The 21,130-nt window shown below is 43.0% G+C and overlaps 1 protein-coding gene across 1 annotated transcript in view; it reads left to right on the top strand.

The window, feature by feature from the left end:
• Positions 1–19,987, top strand: part of LOC108707348 (elongation factor 2) — a 35,303-nt gene extending 15,316 nt beyond the window's left edge. Inside the window, exons 3-15 of the mRNA XM_018244609.2 lie at positions 2,488–2,669; positions 4,054–4,265; positions 5,478–5,659; positions 8,100–8,205; positions 8,351–8,464; positions 13,259–13,397; positions 15,986–16,181; positions 17,772–18,030; positions 18,146–18,253; positions 18,414–18,767; positions 18,851–19,033; positions 19,438–19,570; positions 19,648–19,987. Of these exons, the coding sequence (XP_018100098.1) occupies positions 2,488–2,669; positions 4,054–4,265; positions 5,478–5,659; positions 8,100–8,205; positions 8,351–8,464; positions 13,259–13,397; positions 15,986–16,181; positions 17,772–18,030; positions 18,146–18,253; positions 18,414–18,767; positions 18,851–19,033; positions 19,438–19,570; positions 19,648–19,841 (2,362 nt within the window). The 3' untranslated portion in view covers positions 19,842–19,987. The remainder of the gene's footprint in view (positions 1–2,487; positions 2,670–4,053; positions 4,266–5,477; positions 5,660–8,099; positions 8,206–8,350; positions 8,465–13,258; positions 13,398–15,985; positions 16,182–17,771; positions 18,031–18,145; positions 18,254–18,413; positions 18,768–18,850; positions 19,034–19,437; positions 19,571–19,647) is intronic.
• The last annotated feature ends 1,143 nt before the right edge of the window (positions 19,988–21,130 follow it).

Genomic DNA, 21,130 nt, shown 5'->3' with positions numbered 1-21,130 from the left:
AGCACCAGAGCTTAACTCTCTCCATGCTGGATCCCTGCCCCACATCAACACCAGAGCTTAACTCTCTCCATCCTGGATCCCTGTCCTACATCAGCACCAGAGCTTAACTCTCTCCATGCTGGATCCCTGCCCCATATCAGCACCAGTGTTTAACTCTCTCCATGCTGGATCCCTGTCCTACATCAGCACCAGTGTTTAACTCTCTCCATGCTGGGTCCCTGTCCTACATCAGCACCAGGGTTTAACTCTCTCCATGCTGGGTCCCTGTCCTACATCAGCACCAGAGCTTAACTCTCTCCATGCTGGATCCCTGCCCCACATCAGCACCAGAGCTTAACTCTCTCCATGCTGGATCCCTGCCCCACATCAGCACCAGAGTTTAACACTTTCCATGCTGAAAAGAGTGGGGTGGTGCTGCATTAGTCCATTAGACAGGACAGTGTGAGCACAGAGCTTATACTTGGCACAGAATATCCTCTTTCTGTATACTTGTGCGTAGGAGCTGACACTCTACTTCCCTTTAAATAGTATAAAGGCAAGCAGGGAACATTCCTTCTGTAGAGAGGAATCAGTGATGCCATGGGGACCCCCATAACATAAAGAAGAAAAGAATTCACCGGCACACAGGTATTGCTGGCAGGGTGAAAGCCCTTGCTTTAAAGTTTAATAGTGCGACATGCAACGTTTCGGGGACAACCCCTTTATCAATAATACATCATGCAGCCCCTTTTCTGCTCCCTTTTGCCATTCTCATGCATACAGCTACTTTTTGTCAGTAAGTGGTCAGCAGTGCATCATAGAGCAACACTTGGTCACAAATAAACATCACTGGCTCAAGGTTATCCTCGTGTACTCGAGCTGTCGGACAGTGACCCGTGTGTTTGTGTTCAGGGCGATCTCATTGTACTATGAGCTGTCGGACAGTGACCCGTGTGTTTGTGTTCAGGGCGATCTCATTGTACTATGAGCTGTCGGACAGTGACCCGTGTGTTTGTGTTCAGGGCGATCTCATTGTACTATGAGCTGTTGGACAGTGACCCGTGTGTTTGTGTTCAGGGCGATCTCATTGTACTATGAGCTGTCGGACAGTGACCCGTGTGTTTGTGTTCAGGGCGATCTCATTGTACTATGAGCTGTCGGACAGTGACCTGTGTGTTTGTGTTCAGGGCGATCTCATTGTACTATGAGCTGTCGGACAGTGACCTGTGTGTTTGTGTTCAGGGCGATCTCATTGTACTATGAGCTGTCGGACAGTGACCTGTGTGTTTGTGTTCAGGGCGATCTCATTGTACTATGAGCTGTCTGGACAGTGACCTGTGTGTTTTGTGTTCAGGGCGATCTCATTGTACTATGAGCTGTCGGACAGTGACCTGTGTGTTTGTGTTCAGGGCGATCTCATTGTACTATGAGCTGTCGGACAGTGACCTGTGTGTTTGTGTTCAGGGCGATCTCATTGTACTATGAGCTGTCGACAGTGACCTGTGTGTTTGTGTTCAGGGCGATCTCATTGTACTATGAAGCTGTCGGACAGTGACCCGTGTGTTTGTGTTCAGGGCGATCTCATTGTACTATGAGCTGTCGGACAGTGACCTGTGTGTTTGTGTTCAGGGCGATCTCATTGTACTATGAGCTGTCGGACAGTGACCTGTGTGTTTGTGTTCAGGGCGATCTCATTGTACTATGAGCTGTCGGACAGTGACCTGTGTGTTGTGTTCAGGGCGATCTCATTGTACTATGAGCTGTCGGACAGTGACCTGTGTGTTTGTGTTCAGGGCGATCTCATTGTACTATGAGCTGTCGGACAGTGACCTGTATGTTTGTGTTCAGGGCGATCTCATTGTACTATGAGCTGTCGGACAGTGACCTGTGTGTTTGTGTTCAGGGCGATCTCATTGTACTATGAGCTGTCGGACAGTGACCTGTGTGTTTGTGTTCAGGGCGATCTCATTGTAATATGAGCTGTCGGACAGTGAGCTGTGTGTTTGTGTTCAGGACGATCTCATTGTACTATGAGCTGTTGGACAGTGACCTGTGTGTTTGTGTTCAGGGCGATCTCATTGTACTATGAGCTGTTGGACAGTGACCTGTGTGTTTGTGTTCAGGGCGATCTCATTGTACTATGAGCTGTCGGACAGTGACCTGTGTGTTTGTGTTCAGGGCGATCTCATTGTACTATGAGCTGTCGGACAGTGACCTGTGTGTTTGTGTTCAGGGCGATCTCATTGTACTATGAGCTGTCGGACAGTGACCTGTGTGTTTGTGTTCAGGGCGATCTCATTGTAATATGAGCTGTCGGACAGTGAGCTGTGTGTTTGTGTTCAGGACGATCTCATTGTACTATGAGCTGTTGGACAGTGACCTGTGTGTTTGTGTTCAGGGCGATCTCATTGTACTATGAGCTGTTGGACAGTGACCTGTGTGTTTGTGTTCAGGGCGATCTCATTGTACTATGAGCTGTCGGACAGTGACCTGTGTGTTTGTGTTCAGGGCGATCTCATTGTACTATGAGCTGTCGGACAGTGACCTGGCATTCATCAAACAGTGCAAGGAAGGCGCCGGTTTCCTCATTAACCTCATCGACTCCCCGGGGCACGTGGACTTCTCCTCCGAGGTGACGGCTGCCCTGCGTGTGACAGATGGAGCTCTCGTGGTTGTTGACTGCGTATCAGGTACATTTCAATCTATTGCCCGTATCCATCTCAGTAAATAAACCTTAACAGAAAATACATGTAAATAAACTTTCTATTTTTAGTGGTTCCTGAGATATTAACAGTTTTGTACTGCCACTAACACCAGGCTTTGGGCTCAGCAGTTCTTTTTCCATTGCCGCTGTGTCAGCAATCCTGATATTGCCTCCTGATATTGCCCGTTAACCCTTGGGTTGCTGACACAGCGGCACAGAGAGAGAGAGAGGTGTGTGTAGATAGAAAGTGGAGTAACTACAGGCCCATCACTCCGTAGAGTCCTAGGGAGGAATTGGAAATGGGAATATCCCTGTGTTTAGCCACTCCCTGAGTCACTTTCCCTTTAGAGAAGCAGTACTGCCTTGTCCAAACTGTCACCTGTCTCCCGGGGAGGAACACAGACTGCTTTGGGGCAAGCCTAGGGGTTTGTTGGGTTATTTTAATTCTCTCTTATGGATTATGCTTTGTTCTGACGTTTACTTGTTATTTAAAGGGTAAGGAAACCTAAAATAGTGCTGCTGAATTGGTTTCCCTTTAGAGAAGCAGTACTGCCTTGTCCAAACTGTCACTTTGCTCCCGGGAGGAACACAAACTGCTTTAGGGCAAGCCTAGGGGTTTGTTGGGTTATTTTCACTTCCTTCATGGACTATGCTGTGTTTTGATGTTTACTTGTGATTTAAAGGGCAAGGAAACCTAAAATATACCTACTGAGTCACTTTCCCTTTAGAGCAGCAGTACCGTATTTGCCAAACTGTCACTTGGCTCCCAGGGATGAACACAGACTCCTTTAGGGCAAACCTAGGGATTTGTTGGGTCATTTTAATTCTCTTTTATGGATTATGCTGTGTTTTGACGTTTACTTGTTATTTAAAGGGTAAGGAAACCTAAAATACTGCTGCTGAGACACTTTCCCTTTAGGGCAGCAGTACCACATTTGCCAAACTGTCACTTGGCTCCCGGGAGGAACACAGACTCCTTTAGGACAAGCCTAGAGGTTTGTTGGATTATGCTGTGTTTTGATGTTTACTTGTGATTTAAAGGGTAAGAAAACCTAAAATACTGCAGCTTAATCGGTTTCCCTTTAGAGCAGCAGTACCCCATTTGCCAAACTGTCAGCTGGCTCCCGGGAGGAACACAGACTCCTTTAGGACAAGCCTAGAGTCTTATAATGATTTATGTTCTGGTATATGGTTTGAAGGTTAGGGAAACCTAAGATACACTGATATATTCTGCAGCACTTTTCAGATATTATACACCACTCTCATCAGTCCCTGCCCCAATGGAGCTTACAATCTAAGGCCCCTATCACACTGCCGTTCCCTGTTATATGTTCGGTTTGAAAGAGACTCTGTATTGGTCTGTCTGTAAGGTGTGTGCGTACAGACGGAGACGGTCTTGCGTCAGGCCATCGCTGAGAGGATTAAACCAGTCCTGATGATGAATAAAATGGACCGGGCTCTGCTGGAGCTGCAGCTGGAGCCGGAGGAACTGTATCTCACCTTCCAGCGGATTGTGGAGAATGTCAATGTCATCATTTCCACCTATGGGGAGGGAGAATCTGGACCAATGGGGAATATTATGGTAAGGCTCAGATTTGCATTTGGGGGCCACTTGTGTATATGGCAGATCTGCTACAGGTGTGGGCCCCATTATCCGGAAACCCTTTACCCAGAAAGCTCTGAATTACAGAAAGGCCATCTTTTATAGACTCCATTTTATTTAAATAATCCATTATAGTAAAAAACCAGGACCTTGTACTTGATCCCAATTCAGATATACTTAAAAGGGTGGTTCACCTTTAAATAACTTTTAGTATGATGTAGAGAGGGATATTCTGAGACATTTTGCGATTGGTTTCTATTTTTTATCATTTGTGGTTTTTGAGTTATTTAGCTTTTTATTCAGCAGCTCTCCAGTTTGCAATTTCAGCCATCTGGTTGCTAAGGTCCAAATTCCCCTAGCAACCATGCACTGATTTGAATAAGAGACTGGAATATGAATAGGAGAGGCCTGAATAGAAAGATGAGTAATACAAAGTAGCCATAACAATGAATGTGTAGCTTTAAAGAGCATTTGTTTTTAGATGGGGCCAGTGACCCCCCATTTGAAAACTGTAAAGAGTGAGAAGAAAAAGGCACATAATTAAAAAAAAAAACTATACAAAATAAATAATGAAGACCAATTGAAAAGTTACTTTTTATAACCTACTAAAAGTTAACTTAAGGGCAGAGACACACACCATTTCGGGAGATTAGTCATCCAGTGTCTTCTTCGGGCGACTAATCTCCCTAAACTGCCTTTCCGCCGCTGATTTACATTCCTGAAGAAGACTAATCTCCCGAAATAGCAGCGTGTGTCTCTGCCCTAAATATGAACCACCCCTTTAATCCTTATTGGAAGCAAAACCAGCCTATTGGCTTTATTTAATGTTTAAATAATTTTCTAGTAGCCTTAAGGTATGACGATCCAAATTATGAAAAGATCCATTATCCGGAAAACCCCAGGTCCTGAGCATTCTGGATAACAGATCCTATAACATGTACCTTGTACTTGATCCCAACTAAGATATAATTAATCCTTATTGGAAGCAAAACCAGCCTATTGGGTTTATTTAATGTTTACATGATTTTCTAGTAGAGTTAAGGTATGAAGATCTAAATTAAGGAGAGATCTGTTATCCGTACATGTTGTGATGCTTGGAACTGCAATTCACCTGTAGATCTTTATAAGGGTGATTGTTCTCTATATCTTCATGGCAAAGCCAAGGATTAGTGTTTCATTGTTGCTACACAGATTGACCCAGTCATCGGCACCGTAGGATTTGGCTCCGGCCTCCACGGATGGGCTTTTACCCTCAAGCAGTTCGCAGAGATGTACGTTGCCAAATTCGCGTCCAAAGGAGAGAAGATGAAACTGAATCCCGCTGAGCGCGCAAAGAAAGTAGAAGACATGATGAAAAAACTATGGGGAGACAAGTGAGTGTGAATTGCTCCGTATGGTGGAAGACCGGGTCCCTCCCGGGGCATGAGCAGAAACCAATACTCCCATAAAACTTAAAGGGCATGTAAAGTCTAAAATAGACTAAGGCTAGAAATGCTGTATTTTGTATACTAAATATAAACATGAACTTACTGCACCACAAGCCTAATCAAACAAATAATTTATGCTTTCAAAGTTGGCTACAGGGGGTCACCATCTTGTTACTTTGTTATAGATCTTTGCAAGACTAAGACTAAGTGCACATGCTCAGTGTGGTCTGGGCTGCTTAGGGATCGTCATAAACAAAGCTGCTTGAGTTCTGCATGGCTGGGAAGTAAGGCGGGGGCTCCCCCTGCTGTACATAAGTATGATTGTTTCCCTGCTCAGCAGTTAGGGACCGTCTGACAATTCCTATCCACAGCAGTAAATGAAGGGAGAATTTCACTGCATACGGCAGGTTTCTTATAAAAACGGTACACATTGTTTATTTAGAGTATATTGGAGATAGGTTTCTTTTTCATTAAAGAAAGTAAAAATGGGATTTTATTTTTTTGCCTTTACATGCCCTTTAAAGGGTGGTTAGCCTTTAAAGGGGAAGTCGTTTCACACTTGGCGGTGCCAAATGTTAGGCACCCCAAGGGCCGGTGCTCCTATCGGCAGAAAACTGCACCAGCCCGGGGTTATACCAGTGAGCACCACGGATCGATCCTCTTCCGTCTTCTACTTTCGTCAAATTTCCAGGGTCAGACGCATGCGCAGTAGAACGAAATAGGCGACTTTTTAGTTAAAGTTTGACTTTTCGTTCTACTGCGCAAGCGCAGCCGCGAAGAAAGAGGAAGACAAAAGAGGAAGAATTTTTAGGGGTCAAAACTCTCAAATTTGAATTGTGAATTATCCAAACTAGATTCAAGTTTTAATACAAATGTAAAGATTTATCATACTCTGGCCCTTTAAGAACTCAAATTCGACTATTCGCCACCTAAAACCTGCTGAATTACTGTATAAGGCAATGGGAAAGCTTCTGGGATCAATTTGGTGATATTTGTAGCCTTCCTGACATTCGAGTTTTTTAAATTCGCAAACTGGAGAACTGCTGAATAAAAAGCGAAATAATTAAAAAAAACCACAAATAATAAAAAATGAAAACCAATTGCAAACTGTCTCAGAATATCCCTCTCTACGTCATACTAAGGGTCAAATTAGAAATGCGAATTTTTTTTTTTCAGGGTCAAATCTCTCAAATTCGAATTGTGAATTATCCAATTTTAATTCGAGATTTATCAAACCTATACCCTGGAAATAATTCAAATTCGGCGATTTCATGGATAAGTCAATGGGAGAGGTCCAGTGACCAATTTAAAGATGTTATTATATTAGCCATTCTGACATTTTTGGAGAAAAAACATGATTCAACTTTAGTCAAATTCAATTTGAGTAGGGATGCACCGAATCCACTATTTTGGATTCGTCTGAATCCTTTGCGAAAGATTCGACCAAATACCGAACGGAATCCGAATCCTAATTTGCATATGCAAATTAGGGGTGGGAAGGGGAAAACATTTTTTACTTTGTGACAAAAAGTCACGCGATTTCCCTCCCTGCCCCTAATTTACATATGCAAATTTGGATTCAGTTCGGCCAGGCAGAAGGATGCGGCCAAATCTGAATCCTGCTGAAAAAGGCTGAATCCTGGCCGAATCCCGAACCAAAATCCTGGATACAGTGCATCCCTAAATTCAATTTTCTGGTTTGGTAATATTAGTTCGAGTTTTAGATATTCGATTTTCTTCCTAAATAACCTCCCAATTGAATTTCGAGTATATTTGAATTTATTAGAGTTAAAAAAAAAAAAAACTCACATGGATTTGAAAATCGACTGTTGAAAATAGGCCTCCCAAACTTAATTTAAAGATGAACAACCCCTATAATGTCAGGATCTGACTTGCCTTTCCATCCCTTTAAAGGACCAGTAACATCAAAATTTTTTTTTGGAAAATTCGTTAGTATACAACGAAAAATAAACACCAAGACAAATTAAACTTTTAAATTGCAAAGTCTTTATTAAGAAATCACTTACCGAAACTCCACTTCCTGTCCTCTGCAAAAAAAAGGCGAAAGGGCGACCATCCATCCTGCAGAGCTCGATTTCTCCTCCTGGCTATTCTAGTGACAGTCTGCAGCGCTTCACCTATTCCCAACAGCAGCAGGTACTGGGAGAGCTGGATCATTAGGGTGCGCATGCCACCTGCTCCGGGCCCCACTACTAGATGATCTGCCAGGGCCACATTGTGCCATTGAGGTTTATTTTCTGCGGCCCTTTACCCTGCACTGGGGACAGCTAACTGCCATTTCTATCCTCCGGGTGCATTTAGGGCATATGTATGTTTCAGACAAATATTAATTACTGTGTTTGCTAATGATATATTTTGTTTTAAGGTATTTCGACCCGTCCATGGGAAAATTCAGCAAAACCGCCACCAACGCCGACGGAAAGAAGCTGCCCCGCACCTTCAGCCAACTTATCCTCGACCCCATCTTTAAGGTATGGAAGTGCATGAGTTGTATTAAATACCCTCCTATTCAGGCACCGCCTCTAACAAGGAGTCTTTGCTGCATAATCCACATCAGTGGTCTGAATTGAAAGCGATCCCCAAGAAACGTACTGTGTGTTATTGTTGGATTTGTAGGTCTTTGATGCCATCATGAACTTCAAGAAAGAAGAAACGGCCAAACTGATTGAGAAGCTGGATATCAAGCTGGATACAGAGGACAGAGAAAAGGAAGGGAAACCTCTTCTCAAGGTACGTTGGAATCCAACGTCAGTGCCAAGCGGAGCAGTGGCCCAATCCTGTCCTGCATGCCACACATGGGCACACTTAGTCATTGTGTTGTTTGTCCGTTTCTCCAGGCTCAGAATAAAACTTTAGCCAGTCAAAGCTTTAGGATATCTGTCAGACTGACACTCATGGAGACTAGTCATTAGTGGGCCACATTCAGTCCTTATATGTAGACAACCCATGTCCAGAAATCAGTTGGACAGACTGGCTCCACAAATGGGACATTAAGATGCTGATTTGGTTTGGGCTGCCGAGTGTCTGACTGTCATATCTTTTCCACCATTAAGGTGGCCATAGACGTAGATCTGCTTGTTTGATGAGGTAGCCAAACGAGTGGCTCTCTCCAAGTATGTCCACCTTGAGGTGGGAGATATCTGGCTTAAAATACAGGCGGTCGGATCAAGGACATATCAATGAAATGAGGGGATTTATAAACCTTGTCAACAAAGGATTAAAGCCGCTCCAGACTCACCCCTCATATGTTCACCACAATACGCTCCATTATCAATTCCAGGTGCTCTGCCAGCAGCGTTCCCACTGTAATAAGTCATTCTAGAGCAAAGGAAAGATGGCACTCCGGATAAAAATGATGGTTTATTGCAATAGGTCACAGACATTAGGCCTTAGACGATGTTGGTCTGTGACCTATTGCAATAAACCATCATTTTTATCCGGAGTGCCATCTTTCCTTTGCTCTAGAACAGTGATCCCCAACCAGTAGCTTGTGAGCAACATGTTGCTCTTCAACCCCTTGGATGTTGCTCTCAGTGGCCTCAAAGCAGGTGCTTATTTTTGAATTCTGGGCTTGGAAGCCAGTTTAAATTGCCTAAAAACTAAATATACTAAGTAGAGTCTCCTGTAGGCTGTCAGTCCACATAGGGGCTACTAAATGGCCAATCACAGCCCTTATTTGCTACCGCAAGGGACTTTTTCGTGCTTGTGTTGCTCTCCATCTCTTTTTACATTTGAATGTGGCTCACGGGTAAAAAAGGTTGGGGACCCCTGCTCTAGAATGTTTTATAAACCTGCCCGACTGACATTTGGTGACTTTCAGGCAGATATCGATCGTGGAAGCCCTTCAGAGGACCCCACACACTGCACAATAAGCTGTCGGCAGTTTATATCAGCCCGTGTATGGGGACCTGTAGGGCAATCCATGTTGCACCAGTGCTGAGCTGCTGTGAATAAATTGCTGTTGGGGCAAAGGACAGTTTTGGGGTCTGGTTTATTGGCAGGTCAATGTCCATTAACTATTTAAGCACCTAATGGATCTGTGACTGTGTAATTGGCTTATGAAGCAGAATAAATAAGGATGGAAAGGTTTTTGGCACAGACGTTATTGTATGTAAATGTATGTGTGTTTTGGATTAAATCCATTTTATCCCTTTAGGTGGCGTGAGCTGAAGCTGGTGGCTTCTCTTATCATTAACCTGTGCTTTCATCCCTATTTCTCCCCATCCAGGAAGAGAGCCCTAGCATTTCTATTAGTGGCAGGCAGGAAGCCATTTTTATTTCAGGCTGACTCACACTTGCCATCAAGAGACATGGTAGAAACCCCCCCGACGTAAGCAGATGCCCCGCCCCCTCAGGATCCATGTTTTCAGACAGGTGTGACCTTATTCAATAAGTGGGATGAATGGTGGGAGGGCCATGTCCTCGTATTCAGTTATTCACAGCATGACGGATCAAAGCTTTGTATGAACGAGACTCTACGGGGGGATTTCACAAAAGTGCTGATATGGAGACGAAATAAAAGTGTCACCAAATTCACAAACCTCTATCTCCACTTTTGTGAATTTGTCTTTCAAAAACTTCGTTTTCAGATTTTGTCTTTTGCACAACATTTTATAGACATTTTGTCCTGAATTTGTCTGTAGCTCTTACTAAACCTTTCAGTCAACCATCAAATTGGATTTTTTTGGGGGAGGGGCTTTATTGTACCCCTTTATTATACATCATATTTTTCAGGATAACCTGGGCTTTCTAAATCAGCCTACATGTTTGTGTAATTCCACTTCTGTAACAAGATACAAGGGTCTAAATACAAGAAATGCCATTTTGCATAATATTGGGATTTGTATCAGAAATATGTTTTATTATCTTAGGTCAAGTATCTAATTGCTGCTAAAAATAAAAAAATGCCTGGGAGGCTTTACTTTTCCTTTAGATAATATATTCACTCATATTGCCTCATTCATTAAGCTAAAACGAGTAAATAACGCAAGTGTAAGATAAAAACTTTTTACATGTAAAATTGTATAAAATATACTTTTTTTTTGTTTAATCAGTGTTTTATTTGTTTTGTTAATGAGGCTTTTACACCTATAGGGTTAGACACAAACTTGTGCCCTGACTATAAAATGCTGATCCCTATTAATATGATAATAATTCCCCAATGGGGCACCTACAAGAGGTGTGAAGTGAAGATTGGGTGAACTAAAGCAGAGAAGATTATTTTAGAATTGATCGGATACACGGGGAAGAGTTATACTGAGATTTACTCCATTTTGAAAATGTTGGGAGAAATGTCGTTTAAAATTACGTTTTTGCGTCATTTTGAAAGACAAATTCATAAAAATGTCTGTAAACTGACTTTCTTTCACTAAAATATGAAAAGTGGCGGTTGAGTCGGAATACAGGCGGCTTTCAGTTTGTGAATATGGAGAAAGTATTTTACTCCACTTTGTCTCCACTTTTACTCCAGAAATGGTCTCTCTCTCCACTTTTGCGAAATCACTCCTATGAGGGGAATGCACAAAAGTGGAGAGATGCCATTTTCTGGAGTAAAAGCCCAGGTTATCCTGAAAAACTCTCAAATTCGAATTGCGAATTATCGAGTTTTAAAGGATAAGTAAACCTTTAAAATAAGCAATTGTAAAACTGATGAGTGATATTCTAAGAACTTTTGTAATTTACATTCATTAATTAATTTATTTTTATTCCAAGATATTAAGGGATACATGTACTGTTAATATGAATTTTGTTACAACAGCACCACCTGCTGGTCAGTTTCCCACCAGTCTGACCACCAAGTAGTCAAGGAAGTTGTCAGGAGAAAGAAAGAGGCTGATGTTCTTCTGCTTAGGAAAGATTTGAGAGAGGTTTCTAATTTTATTCCTAAGCAGAAGAACATCAGAGCAGCCTCTTTCTTTCTCCTGACAATTTAAGAGTCCTTTATGCAGGAGGATTATCTGTGCGCTGGGAATCTAAGAGGCACATTTATCAAAGGTCGAATTTCGAATTCATGTGAGTTTTTTAAAACTCCCCTAAACTCCCATAAATTCGAAATTCGAATTATGCAAACTCGGTCAAACTTTACCAATACGAAAACTAGAATCAAATTTGATCTGAATTATAAAAACTCGATTCGAATTTAAAAAACTTGAATGTCAAGAAGGCTACAAACATCACAAAATTGATCCCTGGACCTCTCCATTGACTTATACAGTTATTTGGCAAGTTTTAGGTGGCTAATAGTTGAATTCGAGTTCTTAAAGGGACAAATCAAATCTGAAAATTTGTATTAAAGGATAAGTAAACCTTTAAAGTAAGTAATTGTAAAACTGATGAGAGTGATATTCTAAGCACTTTTGTAATTTACATTCATTAATTGATTTCTTTTTATTCCAAGATATTAAGGGATACATGTACTGTTAATATGAATTTTGTTACAACAGCGCCACCTGCTGGTCAGTTTCCCACCAGTCTGACCACCAAGTAGTCAAGGAAGTTGTCAGGAGAAAGAAAGAGGCTGCTCTGATGTTCTTCTGCTTAGGAATAAAATTAGAAACCTTTCTCAAATCTTTCCTAAGCAGAAGAACATCAGAGCAGCCTCTTTCTTTCTCCTGACAACTTCCTTGACTACTTGGTGGTCAGACTGGTGGGAAACTGACCAGCAGGTGGCGCTGTTGTAACAAAATTCATTCATATTAACAGTACATGTATCCCTTAATATCTTTTAAAAAAATAAATAATGAATGTACATTGCAAAAGTGCTTAGAATAGCCCCCTCATCATTTTTACATTCACTTATGTTTAAGGTTTACTTATCCTTTAAAACCGAACACTTATGGTATCCACAGACTGCCTGGCTAATTAGTAGGGATGCACCCTACCCTGCCGAATACCGAACTGAATCCTAATACGCATATACAAATTAGGGGCAGGAAAGGAAAAAGTGGAAAAAAAATCTTTTTTGACGAAGTCACGTTATTTCCCTACCCACCCCTAATTTACATATGCAAATTATGGTTTTGGTTCGGCCAGGCACAAGGATTCAGCCGAATCCTGCTGAACAAAAGGCTGAAATCCCGAACCGAATCCTGGATACGCTGCATCCCTACTAATTAGCAATTCATTTAGATGCATGCTGCAGACTGAACTGATTTATGTGCAGCCATGCATCTAAATGAATTGCTAATTAGCCAGGCAGGCTGTGGATTTCATAAGTGTTTGGTTTTAGGGGTGGGTGAGGGGTGGGTGAGGTGGAAACCCTACCACTATTCTGCATGTAGACCGACACTAAAAGCAAATCTTTGTTTGTATGTATGGACCTCATATTGCTACCCCATGGCTAAGGTTTATTCTCCAAGGTCTTTTGCATATGGCTCCCTTAATTACAGTTGCCCTCAGGTGTATTTTCAGCATTAACCAATCAGTTAATGTAACACTTCCTCTCTTCTTTTTTCCTCCAACTTTCAAGCATCACCCGTTTTGTTTTTTCCCTATAATGTTCCTAACCGTATTTATTATACACAGGCGGTCATGAGGCGTTGGCTTCCAGCCGGAGACGCCTTGTTACAGATGATCACCATCCACCTTCCATCTCCCGTAACGGCGCAGAGATACCGCTGTGAGCTGCTGTACGAAGGGCCGCCTGATGATGAAGCTGCTTTGGGTAGGATCAGTCACCTGCGCTGAGCCAATAGCTGGAGCACCAACCAGTTTCTATTGCTTGTTCTTTTCCATTGTTTATTAGCATTGGATTCAGACCCATAGGCTGAGAATCCCTGACCTAAGCGGTAACCTAAATAGTAATTATATAAAGAATGATGCGATCCGCATCGGAGCTCACCCAGTAGCGCTGTGCTTTCCTGGTCGCAGCCCGTACGAGACGCCGGCCACTTCCCGCCGGTATTCAGTGTAGAGTAGACAGTATTCTCGTCACTATCGGCGCTGATCCAGGACACGGCACACAGACAACAGCGTCAATGCAAAAGGTTGGCTTTATTTGAACACACACATGCGGTTGTGGATTACAGCGGTGGATACACAAGGCTGTCTGACTTACGCGTTTCTTGCCGGATCCCCCGGCACTTCCTCAGAGTCTGAGGAAGTGCCGGGGGATCCGGCAAGAAACGCGTAAGTCAGACAGCCTTGTGTATCCACCGCTGTAATCCACAACCGCATGTGTGTGTTCAAATAAAGCCAACCTTTTGCATTGACGCTGTTGTCTGTGTGCCGTGTCCTGGATCAGCGCCGATAGTGACCTAAATAGTAATTGCCTGGACCCTACAGGTGCACTCATGGGTCAGAAGATAACCAATTGGAAGTGCTTAAAGGAAAACTATACCCCTGTAGGTCTTTATGAAAATATATTACATAAAACAGCTCCTATGTAAAACTCTGCTTCATGTAAATAAACCATTTTCATAATAATATACTTTTTTAGTAGCATGTGCCATTGGGTAATCATAAATAGAAAACTGCCATTTTAAAAAATAAGGGCCGCCCCTGGGATCCTACGATTCACTGTGCACACAAACAAACCATACATGTTAGGTCACACGAGCCAATTAACAGACAGAGTTGTGTCTTTTGCTTCCACACTCCTTCCTTTTACAGTTAGAACTGCAGTATTTCTGGTCAGCTGATCTCTTCCTGTTACAGTTAGAGCTGCAGTATTTCTGGTCAGGTGATCTCTTCCTGTTACAGTTAGAACTGCAGTATTTCTGGTCAGCTGATCTCTTCCTGTTACAGTTAGAGCTGCAGTATTTCTGGTCAGGTGATCTCTTCCTGTTAGAGCTGCAGTATTTCTGGTCAGCTGATCTCTTCCTGTTACAGTTAGAGCTGCAGCATTTCTGGTCAGGTGATCTCTTCCTGTTACAGTTAGAGCTGCAGTATTTCTGGTCAGGTGATCTCTTCTTGTTACAGTTAGAGCTGCAGCATTTCTGGTCAGGTGATCTCTTCCTGTTACAGTTAGAGCTGCAGTATTTCTGGTCAGGTGATCTCTTCCTGTTACAGTTAGAGCTGCAGTATTTCTGGTCAGCTGATCTCTTCCTGTTACAGTTAGAACTGCAGTATTTCTGGTCAGCTGATCTCTTCCTGTTACAGTTAGAGCTGCAGTATTTCTGGTCAGGTGATCTCTTCCTGTTAGAGCTGCAGTATTTCTGGTCAGCTGATCTCTTCCTGTTACAGTTAGAGCTGCAGCATTTCTGGTCAGGTGATCTCTTCCTGTTACAGTTAGAGCTGCAGTATTTCTGGTCAGGTGATCTCTTCTTGTTACAGTTAGAGCTGCAGCATTTCTGGTCAGGTGATCTCTTCCTGTTACAGTTAGAGCTGCAGTATTTCTGGTCAGCTGATCTCTTCCTGTTACAGTTAGAGCTGCAGTATTTCTGGTCAGGTGATCTCTTCCTGTTACAGTTAGAGCTGCAGTATTTCTGGTCAGGTGATCTCTTCCTGTTACAGTTAGAGCTGCAGTATTTCTGGTCAGCTGATCTCTTCCTGTTACAGTTAGAGCTGCAGTATTTCTGGCCAGTTGATCTCTTCCTGTTACAGTTAGAGCTGCAGTATTTCTGCTCAGCTGATCTCTGAGGCAGCACACAGACCATCACAAAATGGTGGTTTAAGGTAAGATGTAAAAGGACAATATTTACTTAAATATGTAATCCAGTTTCATAAGAGTCTTTAATATGCCACTTAATATGATATAAACTATGTATCGCTTAAGTATTCATTTTGGGTGTATATTTTTCCTTTAGGGCAGAGACACAAGCTCAGATTCGGGGAGATTTAGTCGCCCGGCGATAAATCATCTCTTCTTGGGGGTGACTAATCTCCCAGAAATGGCTCCCACCGGCTTGAACCTAAATCGCTGGCGGGGTGGCACTTGGAGCGCTTTGTTTTCCAAAGTCGCCCGAAATTTCCTTGTGAGGCGACTTCTGAAAATGAAGTGCATCGCCATTCCGCCAGTGATTTACATTCTAGCCATCAGGAAGGCAGTCCGGGATATTAGTTGCCCCGAAGAAGAGGAGATTTGTCGCTGGACGTCTAATCTCCCCAAATCTGAGTGCGTGTCTCTGCTATAATCACCTGACCCATGAGTGCCACCAGCCAATCAATAACCATTTAGGTGGAATCTAATGAAAGCAGCCAGGAAAGCAGTGTGAATAGATTTTTGAAGGTACTGGATATAATTAACTGACTTGTGTTTTTTCATGAAGAGTGACCCTCACCACTACTGATCCATTAACTTCTAATGTTTAGGTGTGAAAAGCTGCGACGCTAAAGGACCTTTGATGATGTACATCTCTAAGATGGTGCCCACGTCAGACAAGGGTCGTTTCTATGCCTTTGGCCGTGTCTTCTCTGGAATTGTATCAACAGGACAGAAAGTGCGAATCATGGGCCCAAACTACACCCCCGGAAAGAAAGAGGATTTGTACTTGAAACCCATTCAGCGGTAAGTTCTACCAAATGCATGGTTACAAGCTGTGCTTACATTATGTTCATGGCAATGGGTGTATTTACAGTTGTGTTCAGAATAATAGCAGTCAGACGTCACTAACCGGATAAATTGCTGTTTTTCTACACGGCAAATAATTTACTAGTAGGTGTAGTAGAGTCGTAGAAACCAACGCACCCACAGTTATGACATGCCGCTGATTCATTAAGACGTGTTAAAAATAATAACAGTGTCAGGAGTCAATTTGGCCGCTTATTTAAGGAAGGAAGGAGCAAATGTTGTGCTGCTGGTTTTAGTGAATATCCCTACGAAAATCTGACTCAAATGGCTCCTTTGTTCAGAAGAACAGCATACTTTGATTAAAAAGTTGATTGGAGAGGGGAAAACATATAAAACTGCTCAGCTAAAATGATCTCAAATGCTATAAAATGGCACCAAAACCTGAAAGCCGTGGAAGAAAAGGGAAAAGGACCATCGGAATGGATAGAAGAATAGCCACAGTGACAAAGACTCAGCCAATGATCAGCTCCAGGAAGATGACAGAAGCAGTAAAGTTACCTGTGATACTATTACAATTAGAAGGTGCCTATGTAAAGCCAAGCTATGAGCAAGAAGCCCCCCGCAAAGTCCCATTGTTGGAAAAAAGACTTGTGCTGAAGAGATTACAATTTGCCAAAGAACATATTGACTGGCGTAGAGAGAGATGGCACAACATTTTGTGGACTGATGAAAGCAAAATTGTTCTTTTTGGGTGTAGGGGCCTCAGACAGTTTGTCGGACGACCCCCCAAACACTGAATTCAAGTCACAGTAGTGAAGTCGGGGACACAAGCATCATGATATGGGGATGTTTCTCATACGGTGGTGTTGGGCCTATTTATCACATGCCAGGGATCAATGGATCAGTTTCAATCCAAATACTTGAAGAGGTCATGTTGCCTTATGCCCAAGGGGAAATGAAATGAGGGTTTCAACAAGACAATGAGCCCAAACTCACCAGTAAATGAGCAACATCTTGTTTTCAGACCAACAAGATTGATGTTATGGAGTCGCCCAATCCCGCACCTTAATCTGAAAAATGTGTTTGTGAGGCAAAAGCAAGAAATGCAGAAGAATTGTGGAATGTAACAGGTTGTTGGAAGTTGGTGGAGTCCATACAACAAAGATTCGCAGCAGTTCTCAGAAACACTGATTATACAACTCAATATTAGTTCAGCGAGTCAAAGGAAAACAAAATCTTCAAACATGTTTCAGTTTATAAAGTGAATGTTTGAGTTTGTAAAGAAGAATGCAGGGACTGCTATATTTTGGAACAGCCTAATATTCCCTTTTCTTCGCTCTCTGTAAAGAAATAACGCAAATTTGATACATTTTTTTCATGTTTTGATTTGGAATAGAATGTGCAGTGTTCCCAATGCATTTGTGTGTATGGAAATAAAAGTTATTTTAAGGATTTGGAGCTTTAGTCACTTTTTTAAACCCACTGCAATTGTTCTGAACACAACTGTATCCACTGACTGGCTAGATGTACGTGTGATTGATTCAGCCTGGCTTCCTATATAAATTATGTGAATGTATATATTCGCAGCACCATATTGATGATGGGTCGTTACGTTGAGCCCATTGAAGACGTTCCTTGTGGCAACATCGTTGGTCTCGTTGGGGTCGACCAGTTCCTGGTTAAGACCGGTACCATCACCACCTTTGAACATGCCCATAACATGAGAGTCATGAAGTTCAGCGTGAGCCCCGTGGTGCGAGTAGCTGTTGAAGCCAAAAACCCTGCAGACCTCCCCAAATTGGTGGAAGGATTGAAGCGTCTGGCTAAATCTGATCCCATGGTTCAGGTAGGAAGCAGCCGGCATAAAGTGTAGGAGACATATGGGTCAGTTGGCGAGTATTATGTAGGAATAGGAATGGTTTGGTAACCAATGCAAAACCTCTTCACTATCCTCTGTTTAGTGCATCATTGAAGAGTCAGGAGAACATATCATTGCTGGTGCTGGAGAACTTCATCTAGAAATTTGCCTTAAAGATCTTGAAGAGGACCATGCGTGTATTCCCCTCAAGGTAAGAAGTGGCTCTAGGATTATAGGGGGACATGACCTGGTGCTGCTTCCTGGTTTTAATGGCCTTGAAAGGGCCATTTCCAGCAGCCATTCCAGTATCCCTTCTTGCACAGTTTGACATTGACATTCTGACAACTGACATTCGCCCTCCACTTCTCCAGAAATCCGACCCCGTTGTTTCCTACCGTGAGACTGTAAGTGAGGAATCCAGCCACCTTTGCTTATCCAAGTCTCCAAACAAGCACAATCGTTTGTTCATGAAAGCGAGACCCTTCCCGGACGGGCTGGCAGAAGACATCGACAAGGGGGATGTCGGCTCCAGGCAGGAATTAAAGCAACGCGCCCGTTATTTGGCAGAGAAGTATGAGTGGGACGTGGCAGAGGCCCGAAAGATTTGGTGCTTTGGCCCTGATGGAACAGGACCCAACATCTTAGTGGACATTACCAAAGGTGTCCAATATCTGAACGAGATCAAGGACAGTGTTGTGGCTGGATTCCAGTGGGCCACCAAAGAGGTGCGTATTCTGCTGAGACGGGAGCACCCCAAGCCTGTGTCATGTGAAGGCACCACCAACTCCTGTGTCCCATTCCATTGCAGGGTGTGCTGTGTGAGGAGAACCTGAGAGCAGCAAGATTTGACATTCATGATGTCACACTACATGCTGATGCCATCCACCGAGGAGGCGGACAAATAATCCCCACCGCCAGGAGAGTTCTGTATGCCTCCGCCCTCACAGCTCAGCCCCGCCTCATGGAACCCATCTATCTTGTGGAAATTCAGGTGAGATCTAGTTGTCGCCCATCCTGAATACTCCTAGGGACAATGGCATGGTTTTTTGACAGTAGCATCATTTTTCCAAGTTGACTATTGGAGCTTGTCAAGTCATAAGCCCCACTGACACATGGGTAAACATAGACTGGCTACTGTCCTCTAGCTAGATCTAGTGCAGAAGATGCCATCTGCCAGCTACAGCCCCCCCCCCCCCCCCATATTATGATTAGCCCTATGGTTCCAGTGGAGTCTATTGTCATTCTAACTGGCCTGCCCACCATCCAATCATTGGCTCTCCAAGTAAAGTATAGTTACAAACAGGCAGCTGTGTGCTTGGCGAGACTACAGCAATGTCATTCTACACCTCCTTTCTGTTGTGGTGCAGCTTTTAACCTGATTTTTGTTGTCCACAGTGCCCAGAGCAGGTGGTAGGTGGGATCTATGGAGTACTCAATAGAAAGCGCGGCCATGTTTTTGAAGAATCCCAAGTAGCAGGAACGCCAATGTTTGTTGTGAAAGCTTATCTTCCTGTAAATGAATCATTTGGTATGTAGCCCTTACATCTCTGTATGTGTGAGCCGTTCCTGTGAGGACCACTAATATTTCCTATACCCCCTTTGCAGGTTTCACAGCTGATCTACGCTCTAACACCGGCGGCCAGGCTTTCCCCCAGTGCGTGTTCGATCACTGGCAGATCTTGCCTGGAGATCCATTTGACAGCACATCCCGTCCCAGTCAAGTCGTTGCAGAAACTCGCAAGCGAAAAGGCTTGAAGGAGGGTGTCCCACTCCTGGATAACTTCCTCGACAAATTGTAACCCCCCCCTTCCCCATCTCAGACCCTAGGACCTGTCAGTCATGCATGTGATTTACAGCAACACTGCTTTTTTCTCATCACACGGCAGAATCCCAGCACTTACCTCTGACTAGAAGAACACCAGGATCCTTTGGCCTCTTGGAAAAATTAAAATGATATGAAAAAAAATAAAAACCAACAAAAGGAAAATCTTCTTCCAAAAAATTTAAATAAACAATGTAAATGTTAATGGGCTCAGTTTCCTTTTTATCATCCTTTCCTGCTAAAACCTAAGCCAGTCTCTGGTGCAAATGAATATCTTGCAAATTATATCCTTATAAACGGTGACGAGTGATGTCATCAGTTTTTAAACTGAGCTTAGTGATGACATTTTGGTCACATGATTTACTAAAACTTGTGTATTATAATAAATAAAGTACCCCTTGTTGGAAAATATGAGGATATCAGAAGTAACCTCAGAGTTCCATGACCTGTATACTCTGCCTTCGGCCTCATGCTTTTATATGGTTATGGAACTCCTCTGTGACTTATAATATAGTAAATAAAGTACCCCCTATTGTAAAATATAAGGATATTATAAGTCACAGAGGAGTACCATGACCATATAAAAGCACAAGGCCGAGTGTTTTTATACAGGTCATGGAACTCCATGGTAACTGCTAATATCCTCATATTTTGCAATAGGGGGAACTTTATTCAGGGGAAATGTAATCAGGAAATGGAAGGCCACAGGCACAGTTGCTGTAAAACCCAGGTCTGGCAGGCCAAGAAAAATACAGGATCGGCATATGCGGTGGATTGTCGGAAATGTTACAGACAACCCAAAGATCACCTCTAAGGACCTGCAAGAAGATCTTGCTGCAGATGCAGGTGTATCTGTACATCGTTCTACAATTCAGCACAATTTGCACAAAGAAAATCTGTATGGCTGGGGGATGAGAAAGAAGCCCTTTCTGCACTCACACAAACACAGTCACTTGTTGTATGGAAAAGCTCATTTAGACAAGCCACAGTCTTTTTGGAACAAAGTGCTTTGGACTGATGAGACAAAAATTTAGTTATTTGGTAATAACAAAAAGCACTTTGCATGGCGGAAGAAGAAGAACACCACATTCCAAGTAAAACACCTGCTACCGACTGTCACATTTGGTGGAGGTCCCATCATGCTGTGGGGCTGTGTGACTAGTTCAGGGACTACTGGGGCCCTTGTTAAAGTCCAGGGTCGGATGAATTCAACCCAATATCAACAAATTCTTCAGGATAATGTTCAAGCATCAGTCACAAAGACAT

The sequence above is a fragment of the Xenopus laevis genome, chromosome 1S (assembly GCF_017654675.1).
Source record: "Xenopus laevis strain J_2021 chromosome 1S, Xenopus_laevis_v10.1, whole genome shotgun sequence".
NCBI classification, from domain to species: domain Eukaryota; kingdom Metazoa; phylum Chordata; class Amphibia; order Anura; family Pipidae; genus Xenopus; species Xenopus laevis.
The sequence above is the reverse complement of the archived record's forward strand: the minus strand, read 5'-3'. Positions and strand labels throughout refer to the sequence as shown.